General features: G+C 37.9%; 1 protein-coding gene across 2 annotated transcripts in view; it reads left to right on the top strand.

Moving 5' to 3' along the window:
- PAIP2B (poly(A) binding protein interacting protein 2B) overlaps positions 1-14,275 on the top strand; it is a 61,069-nt gene that overhangs the window by 20,716 nt on the left and 26,078 nt on the right. For both annotated transcript variants that reach the window (XM_077134511.1, XM_077134510.1), the window contains exon 2: positions 5,239-5,387. In XM_077134511.1, the coding sequence (XP_076990626.1) occupies positions 5,250-5,387 (138 nt within the window). In that variant the 5' untranslated portion in view covers positions 5,239-5,249. The remainder of the gene's footprint in view (positions 1-5,238; positions 5,388-14,275) is intronic.

Genomic DNA, 14,275 nt, shown 5'->3' with positions numbered 1-14,275 from the left:
AACAAGCTATGGTTTATACATACGATGGAATATTATACAGCTGTAAGATAAAATAAGGTTATAAAGTGTGTAACAACATGGATGGACCTTGAGGACATTATGCAGAGTGAGATTAGCTAGAAACAAAACAACAAATACTGTATGGTCTCACTGATATGAACTAGCATTAGTGAATGAACTTCGAGAATTTCAGTTTAGAACAGCGACCATCAGGAGATAGAAATAGGGTAGATATTGGGTAATTTGAGCTGAAGGGATACAGATTGTACAACAGAACTGATTGTAAAATTTCAGAAATGGATAGCACAATTCTACCTAACTATAAAACAATAATGTTAGTACACTGAATGAAGTTGAATGTGAGAATGATAGAGGGAGGAGGGCTGGGGTCACAAATGAAATCAGAAGGAAAGATAGACAATAAAGACTGAGATGGTATAATCTAGGAATGCCTAGAATGTACGATGGTAGTGACTAAATGTACAAATTAAAAAATGTTCTTGCATGAGGAAGAACAAAGGAATGTCAGTATTGCAGGGTATTGAAAATAGATGGTAACTCATATTTTAAAACTTTAACTTATGTGTGAGACTAAAGCAAAAATGTTTATTTGGTACAAAATTTATATTTTGAGTAGTGCATTTCCTAATATAACTTATGTGGACAGTTTAATTGAACACCATAAGTACATGGAACCTTGAGTAGAGTGTGAGATTTTGTAGGTTTGTCCAGAGTGATGCCCTGATAAATCCCAGGGTGATTTGAATAGTGAATAAAAAAGTATTTGCAAAGTCCCCTTAGGGGAATGGCGAGTGTGGTAGTTAGATTCAGTTGTCAGCTTGGCCAGGTGAAGGCACTTAGTTCTGTTGCTGTGACATGAGCCAATAGTATGTGAACCTCATCTGTTGCTCATTACATCTGCAGTCAGCTAAGAGGTGTGCTTGCTGTAATGAATGATGTTTGATTTAATTAGCTGGTGCTTAAATGAGAGAGCTTAAGGTAGCACAGCCCAAACAGCTCTGCATACCTCATCTTAGCACTCACAGCTCAGCCCAGGCCTTTGGAGATGCAGAAAGAAATCACCCTGGGGAAAGTTGTTGGAACCCAGAGGCCTGGAGAGAAGGCCAGCAGAGATCACCCTGTGCCTTCCCACATAAGAAAGAACCTCAGTTGAAAGTTAGCTGCCTTTCCTCTGAAGAACTATAGGTTAACTAGATAAATCCCCTTTTATTAAAAGTCAATCCTCCTCTGGTGTGTTGCATTCTGGCAGCTCGCAAACTAGAACAGCAAGAAAGAGGGTGTTTTGGTTTGCTAGCTGCCAGAATGAAATACCAGAAATGGAATGGCTTTTAAAAAAAGGGGAATTTAACGAGTTGCTAGTTTACAGTTCTAAGGCTGAGAAAATGTCCCAATTAAAACACGTCTACAGAAATGTCCAATCAAAGGCATCCAGGGAAAGATACCTTGGTTCAAGAAGGACGATGAAGTTCAGGGTCTTTCTCTCAAGTGGAAGGGCACATGGCGAACACGGTGTCATCTGCTAGCTTTCTCTCCTGGCTTCTGGTTTCATGAAGCTCCCCAGGAGGTGTTTTCCTTCTTCATCTCCAAAGGTCACTGGCTTGTGGACTCTGCTTTGTGGTGCTGCAGCATTCTCTGCTTTCTCCGAATCTCTTTCTTTCTCCAAAATGTTTCCTCTTTTCAAGACCTACCCAAATAGGTAGAGACATGTCATCACCTAATCCAGCCTAAATTAAATTATAATTATAATCTAATCATGATTAACCTCATGATTAAATCACACCTCCAGGGAGATGATCTGATTACAGTTTCAAACATACAATATTGAATAGGGATTATTATGCCTTTATGAAATGGGATTTAGATTAAAACATGGCTTTTCTAGGGGACATACATCCTTTCAACCCAGCACAGGAGGGAAAATCCAACTTCCCCATGTGGAGAATTCCTGATATTCTTACAAGCAATGGGGACAACCAAAGCAATAGGGCGAGCCCTTAATCTTGGGGTTTGTTCATATGAAACTTATCCCTGCAAAGGATAGGCTAAGCCTACTTAAAATTAGGCTTAAGAGTCACCCCCAGAGGGCAGGCCACGGTGGCTCAGCAGGCAGAGTTCTCACCTGCCATGCCAGAGACCCAGGTTCGATTCCCGGTGCCTGCCCATGTTAAAAAAAAAAAAAAAAGAGTCACCCCCAGAGAACCTCTTTTATTGCTCAGATGTAGCCTCTCTCTCTCAGGCAACATGACAAGCAAACTCACTGCTCTCCCCTTCTCTTTGTGGGACATGACTCCCAGGCGATGTAAACCTTCCCTCCTGGCAGTGTAGAACAGAAATCCTAGGATGAACTGGGACTCAGCATCAAGGGACTGAGAAAACCTTCTCGACTGAAAGGGGGAAGAGAGAAATGAGACAAAATAAAGTGTCAATGGCTGAGAGATTTCAGAGTCAAGAGGTTATCCTGGAGGTTATTCTTATGTATTATATAGATATCACCTTTTTAGTTAAGGTATATTGGAGAGGCTGGAGGGAACTGCCTGAAAATGTAGAGCTGTGTTCCAGTAGCCATGTTTCTTGAAGATGATTGTATAATGATATAGGTTTTGCAGTGTGACTGCGTGATTGTGAAAACCTTGTGTCTGATGTTCCTTTGATCTACGATATGGGCAGATGAGTAAAACATGGATTAAAAATAAATCAATAATGGGGGAACAAATGTTAAAATAAATTTAGTAGATTGAAATGCTAGTGATCAATGAAAGGAAGTGGTAAAGGGTATAGAAAAAAATGGGGGAAACAAAGGCTAAAATATATTGGGTAGATGGAAATAGTAGTCAATGAGAAGGAGGGGTAAGGGGTATGATATATATGAGTTTTTTTCTTATTTATTTTTATTTCTTTTTCTGAATTGATGAAAATGTTCTAAGAAATGATCATGGTGATGAATATACAACCATGTGATGATATTGTGAGTTACTGATTATATACCAAGAATAGAATGATCATATAGTAAGAATTTTTGTGTTTGTATGTTGTTTTTTTTAAAAAAAAATAATACTACTCATGAATGTAGGGAAATAGGAACTTACATGGTACTGGTGGGGATTTAAATTCTTAGGACAGCATGGCAGTAAATCAATAGCCTTTTTTTGTAATTTTTTAGTTGTATAGTGATAAAATATATACAAAGCAAAGAAATAAAAAACAATAGCTTTCAAAGCCCTCTTCAACAAATAGTTACAGGGCAAATCCCTGAGTTTGACATGGGCTACCATATGCTCCTCTCAGATTTTTCCTTCTAGCTACTCCAGAATATAGGAGACTAGAAGTTTTAAATATTTTTTTATCACTACAATCGACTTTTTTCTTTCTTTTTTGTGAAAAATAGCACATATACAAAAAAGCGATAAATTTCAAAGCACAGCACCACAATTAGTTGTAGAACATATTTCAGAGTTTGACATGGATTGCAATTCCACAATTTTAGGTTTTTACTTCTAGCTGCTCTAAGATACTGGAGGCTAAAAGAATTATCAATTTAATGATTCAGCAGTCATTTTCATTTGTTAAATCCTATCTTCTCTGTATAACTCCACCGTTACCTTTGATCTTTCCATCCCTCTCTTTAGGGGTGTTTGGGCTATGGCAATTCTAAATTTTTCATATTGGAAGGGTCTGTCACTAATATGGGGTAGCGAGATGGAACTATCTGATGTTCTGGAGAGGCTGGGCTAGGTTTTAGGACTTATCTGGGCCAGGGACCCATCTGGAGGTTGTAGGTTTCTGGAAAGTTACTCTAGTACATGGAACCCTTGTGGAATCTTAGGGCAGTATTGCCCTAGGTGTTCTTTAGGATTGGCTGAAATGGTCCTGGTTGGGGGTTTGGCAGGTTATGATAGGTAGCAAGTCTACCTGAAGCTTGTGTAAGAGCAACCTCCACAGTAGCCTCTAGAATCTATTTGAACTCAGGATCTGCCACTAATACTTTATTAGTTACACTTCTTTTTCCTCTTTTGGTCCGGATGGAATTGTTGATCCCACAGTGCCAGGGCCGGATTCATCCCTGGGAGTCATCTCCCACGTCACCAGGGAGACTTTCATATCTGGAGGTCATGTCCCACGTAGTGGGGAAGGCAATGTAAATCACTAGCCTTTTAAAACAGATGAACTTACACTCTATTTTAGCAGTTCTATTTCTAGGAGTTTTCCTAAGGAAACCGTTGGTGAAAATGAACACAAGAAATTCATACAGCTTTTATGAAACAAACACTGGAAACACCCCAACAGACAGTATGGCATATTAGCAGAGAAAGAAAAAGCAAATGATGCGCATCACATATCGCATGATCCTGTTACTGTAAAAATGGATGCTAGGGGAATTGTGTGTATATGTATCTGCCTACACATAGGGGAAGTCAGGAAGATTATAAGCACCGTATGGTTAAATGTTCTTAATGCTGCGTGGTTGGACAACTGGTGACTTTTTTTTCCCTCCCTATTGCTTATCAATTCAATGAACATGTATTATATTAAAATATGTTTTAAAGAAAACCAGAGTTTGAGAATTAGAATAAGAAGTAATTGCTTACAGTGTTCTTTAAGAATGCATTTCCTATATTGGGTAGATGGAAATACTAGTGGTCAGTGAGAGGGTGGGGCAAGGGGTATGGTATGTATGAGTTTTTTCTTTTTATTTCTTTTTCTGGAGTGATGCAAATGTTCTAAAAAATGATCATGGTGATAAATATATTACTGTGTGATGATATTGGTGAGCCATTGATTGTACACCATGAATGGAATGTTTGTATATTAAGAATGTTCGTGTTTGTATGTTGCTTTGGTTTGTCAATAAAAAAAAGAAAAACAGAATGCATTTCCTCTTTACCTTTTAGTGTTAAGAAAGTCATAATGACCTTGATTAGGCTGTAGGACCTATAGGAATTTAGTATGGGAAGATTTCTCCTTGCCTAGGGAGACTAACTGAGCCCAGAAATTTTTTTTAATGTCTTTTTTTTTTTAAAGACTTGTGTATCTGTATCTGTATGTTGATAACTGTAGGATATGGTTGGTTTAATGATAGTTAACAGAACAGCCGTTTCTGTTCACCTGTAGTTAAAATTTCTGACTCAGAACATAAGAAGCTTCTAGAAAATCTGGATGTTGTAGGTTTGTGTTCCTTTTATCCTTGTTTTCATTTCATTTCTTTTTGCTCCTGTTTAGGTCCTGTCATAATGAATGGATCCAGTGTGGCAAGTACATCACCCAGTGTAAAATCCAAAGAGGACCAGGGGGTAAATGGGCACGATGAGAAGGAAAACCCATTTGCAGAATACATGTGGATGGAGAATGAAGAGGATTTTAACAGACAGGTAAAGAAAGAAGTGGAAGCTAATGATATTCATGTAATTCAACACCTGTAATATTTTACTGTCAGTCTCTTAAGAAAGAAGTGGGGAGGAAATTTCTAGGGAGATAGCAGAGTAGGGAGCTACAGGATTCAGTCCTCCCAGAAAGGGGCATAAAAATTCTCATCCCAAGAACAGCAATGGGCAGAGCCAATCACTAATCATGGCTTTTGCTTATTGAATTTGTATTGCTCGTTCCCGGTTCTAAGGGTAGCCATTGTTTCAGCTTTTCCCAGACAAGGGCAGAAGCAGCAGAGATTTAAAGATGCAAGGCTTCCGCCAGGCTGCAGGGACCAGCTGAAGAACTGCATTTGCTGGGCAGGCCAGGAAAGCTCAGCTTTAGGAAACTGTTGGAGAAGCTTTTGAAGCCCTTCCTGATCTTCTCCCCAGGGCTCTTTGGAGCCAGTCTGTGCCCTCTTTGTGTTTGTCTGGGAAAGACTGGCTGGGGACAGTCCTCTCCACAGTGACCCTTCTCCCAGAATTTGCCCTCCAGGCAAAAGCAGCATGAGGCATTGAATATGAAAAAACTACATAGAGGTGGATAGTCTGGGACAAAATTCTGCCAGTATCAAATACCTGGGAGCAAGAAGTCTGTCTCCTGGGAAACAGAAGGAACAACCAAACTCCTGTAAACGGGAGCAATTAACAAGCAAAAGCCCAGGAGAAGACAGAGGCCCAAAAAGAAAGGGAAACCCCTCCACACTGCATTTGCTTTGGGCAGACCTTCCTGATAGAAGGGCTGAAGCTCAAGAAAATCTCTGTCTAATCACCAGCTGGTTACAAAACCAAGAAACATACATCTCAAGGAGTAAATCCCAGAGTTAACATTTTTAAATATTAAACTCTACAGTGTGCAACAAAAGAGTAAAGACAAAGATACAGGAAATGATGGCCCAACCAAAGAAGGAGGTTAAAAATACAGAAAGCACCAGTGAAGAAAACAAGAAAGTGGACATACCAAACAAAGCCTTTTATTTTTTAAACATTTTCTATTATGAAATGTAACATATACAAAAAAAGCAATAAATTTGAAAGAACATTGTAACAAGTAGTTATAGAACAGATTTCAGAGTTTAGTATGGGTTACTGTTCCACAATTTTAAGTTTTTCCTTCTAGCTACTCCTGGATACTGGAGAACAAAAGAAATATCAATATAATGCTTCAGCAGTCATATTCATTTGTTAAATCCTATATTCGCTATTATAACTCCCCCTTCTCCTTTGATCCTTCTCTCAATCTTTAGGTATATTTGGGCTGTGCCTTTTCTAACTTTTTTGTGTTGAAAAGGGGTGGCGACAGTATGAGATGGGGGATAGAACTAGTTGGCATTCTTAGAGAGGCTGGCTCTCTGGGTTTCAGGATTTATCTGGCCTAGGAACCCATTTGGAGGTTGTAGGTTTCTGGAAAGTAATTTTAGTATGTGAAATTTTTGTAGAATCTCAGCTAGAGCTCTTGGTGTTCTTTAGAATGAACAGGAATGGTGTTTGGTTGGAGGTTGGCAAAACATGATAATTAGCAACATCTAGTTAAAGCTTGCATAAGAATAGCCTACAGAATAGTCTCTCAACTCTATTTGGATTCTCTTAGCCACTGACGCCTTATTTGGTTACATTTATTTTTCCCCTTTTGGTGAGGAAGGTGCCAGACAAAGCCTTTTAAAAAATCTTAAAAATGCTCAAGTTGATGAAGGAATGTACAGAGAAAGAACTAAAGAATATCAGGAAAACAGTAAATGAACAATTTGACAATTTAAGTAAAAAGATAGAAATTTTAGAAAGGAACCAAATAGAACTCCTGGAATTGAAAAACACAGTAATGGAAATGAAAAATGCCCAGGAGGGTTTCAAAAGCAGATTGGAGCTGAGAAGAAAGAATCAGTGAACATGAAGACATGACATTTGAAATGAGTCTGGCTAAGGAACAGAGAGAAAAAAGAAATATTAAAAGTGAAAACAGCCTAAGACAGCTATGGGATATCATCAAGCACACCATTATACATATTATCAGGGTCTAGAAGGAGAGAAAGGGACAGAAGGAATAGACGCAGAAATAATGACAGAAAATTTGCCAAACTCAGCAAAAGACATGGGTATGTACATCCAAGAAACTCAGAGAACCAAACGCCAAAAATACACCTTGTCATATATTGATTACACTATCAAGTACAAAAGACAAGGAGAAAATTCTGAAAGCTGAAAGAGAAAAGCAACATGTTACATATAAAGGAGTTCTAATTAGATTGAGTACTAATTTCTCATCCAAATCCATGGAGGCAAGAAGGCAATGAGTTGAAATACTTCAAGTGCTGAAGGAAAACAACTACCAGCCAAGAATTTTATATCCAACGAGACTTTCTTTTAAAAAATGAGGGAAAGATTGACATTCTCAGATTAACAAAGGCTGAGGGAGTACATCACCACTAGACCTGCCCTATTAGTAATGCCAAAGGGAATTCTTCAGACTGAAACAAAAGGACATCAGGCAGTTGTTTATAGTAGCGTATATAAAGACCTGAAGTACAGGTAACCATTTGGATAATTATATAAATGCTAGTATTACTGTATTGTATTGTTTGTTTTGTAACTCCACTTCTTACTTCCTATAGGTGCTAAAATACAAATGCATAAAAAGTAATAATAAATCTGTTTTTGAACAAACAATGTGCAGAGATATAAGTAACAACAAATACAAAAAGTGGTGGGGGACAGAGGGGAATAGGCAGAGTATATGTGCCTGCTATTGAAGTTAATTTGGTATTAAGCCAAATATGACTGTTATATATTTAGAATGTTAAATGTTAACCCTGTGGTAACGTGGATGAAAAATATATCCAGATAAAAATGAGAAGTCACTCAGTATGATACAACACAAGAGGGAAAAGCAAGGTGTAAGAATTATAAAGGCTAAATAGCAAAATGGTAGAAGAAAGACCTGTATTATCAGTAATGACTTCAAATGTAAGTGACTTAAACTCTTCAGTCAAAAGGCAGAGATTGGAAGAATGGATTAAAAAAGCATGACACAGCTATATGGTGTCTGTGAGAAACTCACCTTGAAGTAAAAAAATATAAGTAGGTTGATGTGAAAAGATGCAAAAATATATACCATGCAAGTATATACTTGTATTAAAATCTGTTCTAGTTTCTAGCTGCCAGAATGCAATATACCAGAAATGGGATGACTTTTAAAAAGAGGAATTTAGTGAGTTGCTAGTTTACAGTTCTAAGGCCGAGAAAATGTCCCAATTAAAATGAGTCTATAGAGATGTCCAATCAAAGGCATCCAGGGAAAGATATCTTGGCTCAAGAAGGCCATTGAAGTTCAGGGTTTCTCTCTTATCCAAGAAGGCACATGGTCAACACAGTCATGGTTTCTCCCTCGGCTGGAAGGGCAGATGGCGAGCATAGCATCATCTGCTATTTTTCTCTCCTGGCTTCCTGTTTCATGAAGCTCCCAGGGAGGGATTTTCCTTCTTCATCTCCAAAGCGCTGGCTGATGGACTCTCTGCTTCATGGTGCTGCAGAATTCTCTACTCTCTCTGAATCTCCTTTATTCTCCAAAATGTTTCCTCTTTTATAGGACTCCAGAAACTTATCAAGACCCATGCAAATGGGTGGAGACATGTCGTCACCTAATCCAGTTTAACAATCACTCTTGATTAAATCACTTCTCCAGGGAGGTGATCTGATTATAGTTTCAAACATACAGTATTGAATAGGGATTATTCCGCCTTTACGAAATGGGATTTTGATTAAACCATGGCTTTTCTAGGGTCCATACATCCTTTCAAACCAACACAATGTCGGATAAAATAGACTTTATATCAAAAACAGTAATGAGGGACAAAGGTGTTCATTACATAGTGAAAAGGAATAATTCAACAGAAGGATGCAATAGTTGTAAATAGGTATATACCTAACGCAGAGCCCCAAAATATATGAAGTGATACTGACAGATTTGAAGGGAGAAATTGACAGTTCTACATTAATGGTAGGAGACTTTAACATACCACTGTCAATAATAGATAGAACATCTAGTCAGAAGATCAACAAAGAAGTACAGGACTTCAATGATACACTAAACCAACTAGACTTAACCCTGTACCCAGCAGAAATACAATGCACATTTTTCCCAAGTGCACATGGTTTATTTTTCAGGATAGCCCATATGTTGGGTAACAAAACAAGTTTCAATAAACTAAAAAATACTAAAATCATGCAAGGTATATTCTCCAACCACAACGGGATTAAGCTAGAAATCAGTAACAGTGAGAAAGTGAAAATTCACAAATATGTAGAAAATAAATAACATACTCTTAAAATGACCAATGAGTTAAAGAAGAAATCAGAAATGAAATTAGGAAATATCTTGAGGTGAATGAAAATGAAAATATAACATTTTATATTATAAAATATAAACAAAATATAACAAAACTTAAGAATGCAGTGAAGGGAGGGCTGAAAATGAAATTTATAGCCCTAAACCCCTACATTAAAAAGGAAGAAAGGGCTAAAATCAAACCTAACTGAACACCTGGGGAAACTAGAGAAAGAACAGGAGACTGATTCCAAAGCAAGCAGAAGGAAAGAAATAACAAAGATTAGAATGGAGATAAATGAAATTGAAAACAAAAAACAATAGAAGGAGCTAATGAAACCAAAAACTGGTTCTTTGAGAAGATAGATAAAATTGACAAACCCTTAGCTAGACTGGCAAAGACAAAAAGAGAGAAGATACAAGTAAATAAAAGCAGAAATGGAAGGAGGGGTCATTAGCACTGACCCCAGAAATAAAAGAGACCATAAGAGGATCCTCTGAACTACTGTGTATCAACAAATTAGACAACATAGATGAAATGGACAATTTTCTAGAAACACACAAATAATCTACTCTGTTTCAAGAAGAAATTGAAGACTTCCGGAGAAGATGGCGGCTTAGTAAGACGCGCGGGTCTTAGTTCCTCCTCCAGAAAAGCAACTAAAGAAACAGAAACAATACGAAACAGCTCCCGGAGTCACGACAGAGACCAAAAAGACAGCATACCCCATTCTGGAACAGCTGAACAGGCAGGGAGAATCTGCTGCGGTGAGATACCCGAGGGGTGCGCATTTTCCCGGCCGGGGCGGCTGGTGACTGGGGTCCCCTCCACGCACATGGCTCCCCGGTCTGACTGGGAACATTGGATAGCGGGGCCCTCCCGTCACGCTTGGCGTTTCGGGCCAGCTGGGCAATTAGAACCGGCACTCTCCCAAGCCGCAGCGGCCAGCGACCCCCGCCTCCACGCGTGGTTTCCCGGGCCGACTGCCGTGCAGACAGACGAGCGCCACGAGCGCCACCTACTGGGCAGGAAAAGAAAAACAGAGCCCAGAGATTTCACAGAAAAACCTTTCAACCAGCTGGGTCCCACACCCAGGGAAATCTGATCAAATGCCCAGACACCAGCAGAAAATAATGGATGACGCTCGGAAAATTGAAGATATGGCCCAGTCAAAGGAACAAACCAATAGTTCAAATGAGATACAGGAGCTGAGACAACTAATGCTGAATATAAGAACAGAAATGGAAAAACTCTTCAAAAACCAAATCAATAAATTGAGGGAGGACATGAAGAAGACATGGGCTGAACAAAAAGAAGGAACAGAAAATCTGAAAAAACAAATCACAGAACTTATGGGAGTGAAGGACAAAGAAGAAAAAATGGAAAAAACAATGGATACCTACAATGGTAGGTATCTAAAGAGACAGAAGCTACAATTAGTGAACTGGAGGGTGGAACATCTGAATTCCAAAAAGAAACAGAAAGTATAGGGAAAAGAATGGAAAAACTTGAGCAGGGGATCAGGGAACTGAATGACAATATGAAGCGCACAAATATACGTGTTGTGGGTGTCCCAGAAGGAGAAGAGAAGGGAAAAGGAGGAGAAAAACTAATGGAAGAAATTATCACTGAAAATTTCCCAACTCTTATGAAAGACCTAAATTTGCAGATCCAAGAAGTGCAGCGCACCCCAAAGAGAATAGACCCAAATAGGCGTTCTCCAAGACACTTACTAGTTAGAATGTCAGAGGTCAAAGAGAAAGAGAGGATCTTGAAAGCAGCAAGAGAAAAACAATCTGTCACATACAAGGGAAACCCAATAAGACTATGTGTAGATTTCTCAGCAGAAACCATGGAAGCTAGAAGACAGTGGGATGATATATTTAAATTACTAAAAGAGAAAAACTGCCAACCAAGACTCCTATATCCAGCAAAATTGTCCTTCAAAAATGAAGGAGAAATTAAAACATTTATAGCCAAAAAGTCACTGAGAGAATTTGTGACCAAGAGACCAGCTCTGCAAGAAATACTAAAGGGAGCACTAGAGTCAGATACGAAAAGACAGGAGAGAGAGGTATGGAGTAAAGTGTAGAAAGAAGGAAAATCAGATATGATATATATAATACAAAAGCCAAAATGGTAGAGGAAAATATTATCCAAACAGTAATAATACTAAAAGTTAATGGACTGAATTTCCCAATCAAAAGACATAGAATGGCAGAATGGATTACGACCCAGCAATACCACTGCTAGGTATCTACTCAAAGGACTTAAGGGCAAAGACACAGACGGACATTTGCACACCAGTGTTTATAGCAGCATTATCTACAATTGCAAAGAGATGGAAACAGCCAAAATGTTCATCAACAGACGAGTGGCTAAACAAACTGTGGCGTATACCTACGATGGAATATTATGCAGCTTTAAGACAGACTAAACTTATGAAGCATGTAGTAACATGGATGGACCTAGAGAACATTATGCTGAGTGAGTCTAGCCCAAAACTAAAGGACAAATACTGTAAGTTCCCACTGATGTGAACCGACATTCAAGAATCAGCTTGGAATATATCATTGGTAACAGAGACCAGCAGGAGTTAGAAACAGGGTAAGATAGTGGGTAATTGGAGCTGAAGGGATACAGACTGTGCAACAGGACTAGATACAAAAACTCAAAAATGGACAGCACAATAATACCTAAGTGTAATGTAACTATGTTGGAACACTGAATGAAGCTGCACCTGAAATATGGTTTTTTGTTTGTTTGTTTGTTTGTGTGTTTGTATCTTTTGTTTTTGTTTTTTCTTTTTCCTTTTTATATATATATATATTTTATTAGTATTATTATTTTAATTCTCTTCTCTATATTAACATTCTATATCTTTTTCTGCTGTTTTGCTAGTTCTTTTCCTAAATCGATGCAAATGTACTAAGAAATGATGATCATACATCTATGTGAGGATACTAAGAATTACTGAGTGCATTTGTAGAATGGAATAATTCCTAAATGTTGTGTTAATTTCTTTTCTTTTTTTTTTGATTAATAAAAAAATTTTTAAAAAAATTAAAAAAAAAAGAAGAAATTGAAGGCCTCAACAAACTAATCGCAAGTGAAGAGATTGAGTTGGTCATCAAAAACTTCCCAATAAAGAAAAACCCATGACCTGGTGGCATCACAGGTGAATTCTGCATATTATTACAAGAAGAATTAATACCCATCCTGAAACTCTTCTAAAAAATTGAGGAGGAGGGAACACTACCTAGCTTATTCTGTGAAGCCAACATCACCCTAATAACGGAAGCCTGATAAAGATACTACAAGAAAAGAAAATTACAGACCAATCTCTTCAATGAATATAGATGCAAAATACTTGCAAATCGAATCCCACAGCATATTAAAAGAATTACGCCCATAACCAAGTGGGTTTTATTGCAGGAATGCAAGGGTGGTTAAACACAAGAAAATCAATAAATGTAATACATCATTAACAAATCGAAAGAAAAAACACATACAATCATCTCTATTGACGCAGAAAAGGCATTTGACAAAATCCAGCATCCTTTCTTGATAAAAACTCTTCAAGAGGTAGGACTTGATGGAAAATTCCTTAACATAATTAAAGGCATATATGAAAACTCACAGCTAACATCATACTCAATGATGAGAGATTGAAACCTTTCCTTCTAAGATCAGGAACAAGAGGATGCCCACTGTCGTCACTGTTATTCAGCATTGTGCTAGAAGTTCTAGCTAGAACAATTTGACAAGAAAAAGAAATAAAAGACATCCAAATCAGAAAGGAAGAAGTTAAACTTTATTTGCAGTTGACCATGAGCCTATATTTAGAATATCCTGAACAATATAAAACAAAGCTACTAGCACTAAAAAACAAGTTCAGCAAAGTGGCAGGAATCAAAATAAACATGCAAAAAACGATAATGTTTCTGTACCCTGTAATGAGTGATCCAAGGAGGAAATCAAGAAAAAAAATCCATTTACAAAATAACTAAAAGAATGAAATATCTAGGAATAAATTTAACCAAGGATATAAAGGACCTATATTAAAAATATATATATATAAAACATTGCTAAAACAAGTCAAAGAAGGCCCAAATAAATGGAAGGACTGGAAGGGTAAAAGTCATTAAGATGTCAATCTTTCCAACTTGATCTACCAAGAGACTTTCTTTTTTTTGCAGAAATGGAAAAGCTCATTATCAAATTTATTTAGAAGGATAAGGGGCTTTGAATAGATAAAAACATCTTGAAAAAAGTAGAATGAAATTAGAGGACTCATACCTCCTTACTTTACTCTTTTTTTTTTTTTTTTCCACATGGGCAGGCACCGGGAATCGAACCTGGGTCCTCGGGCATGGCAGGCAAACATTCTTACCTGCTGAACCACTGTGGCCCGCCCTGCCTCCTTACTTTAAAACGTGTTATAAGACTACAGTGGGGGACTTCCAGAGAAGATGGCAGCTTAGTAAGACGCGCGGATCTTAGTTTCTTCTCCAGGACAGCTACTAGGGGAGT

This window comes from Tamandua tetradactyla, chromosome 17 (genome assembly GCF_023851605.1).
Source record: "Tamandua tetradactyla isolate mTamTet1 chromosome 17, mTamTet1.pri, whole genome shotgun sequence".
Taxonomy (NCBI): Eukaryota; Metazoa; Chordata; class Mammalia; order Pilosa; family Myrmecophagidae; genus Tamandua; species Tamandua tetradactyla.
Note: the sequence above shows the minus strand (reverse complement) of the source record. Positions and strands in the feature narration are given on the sequence as shown.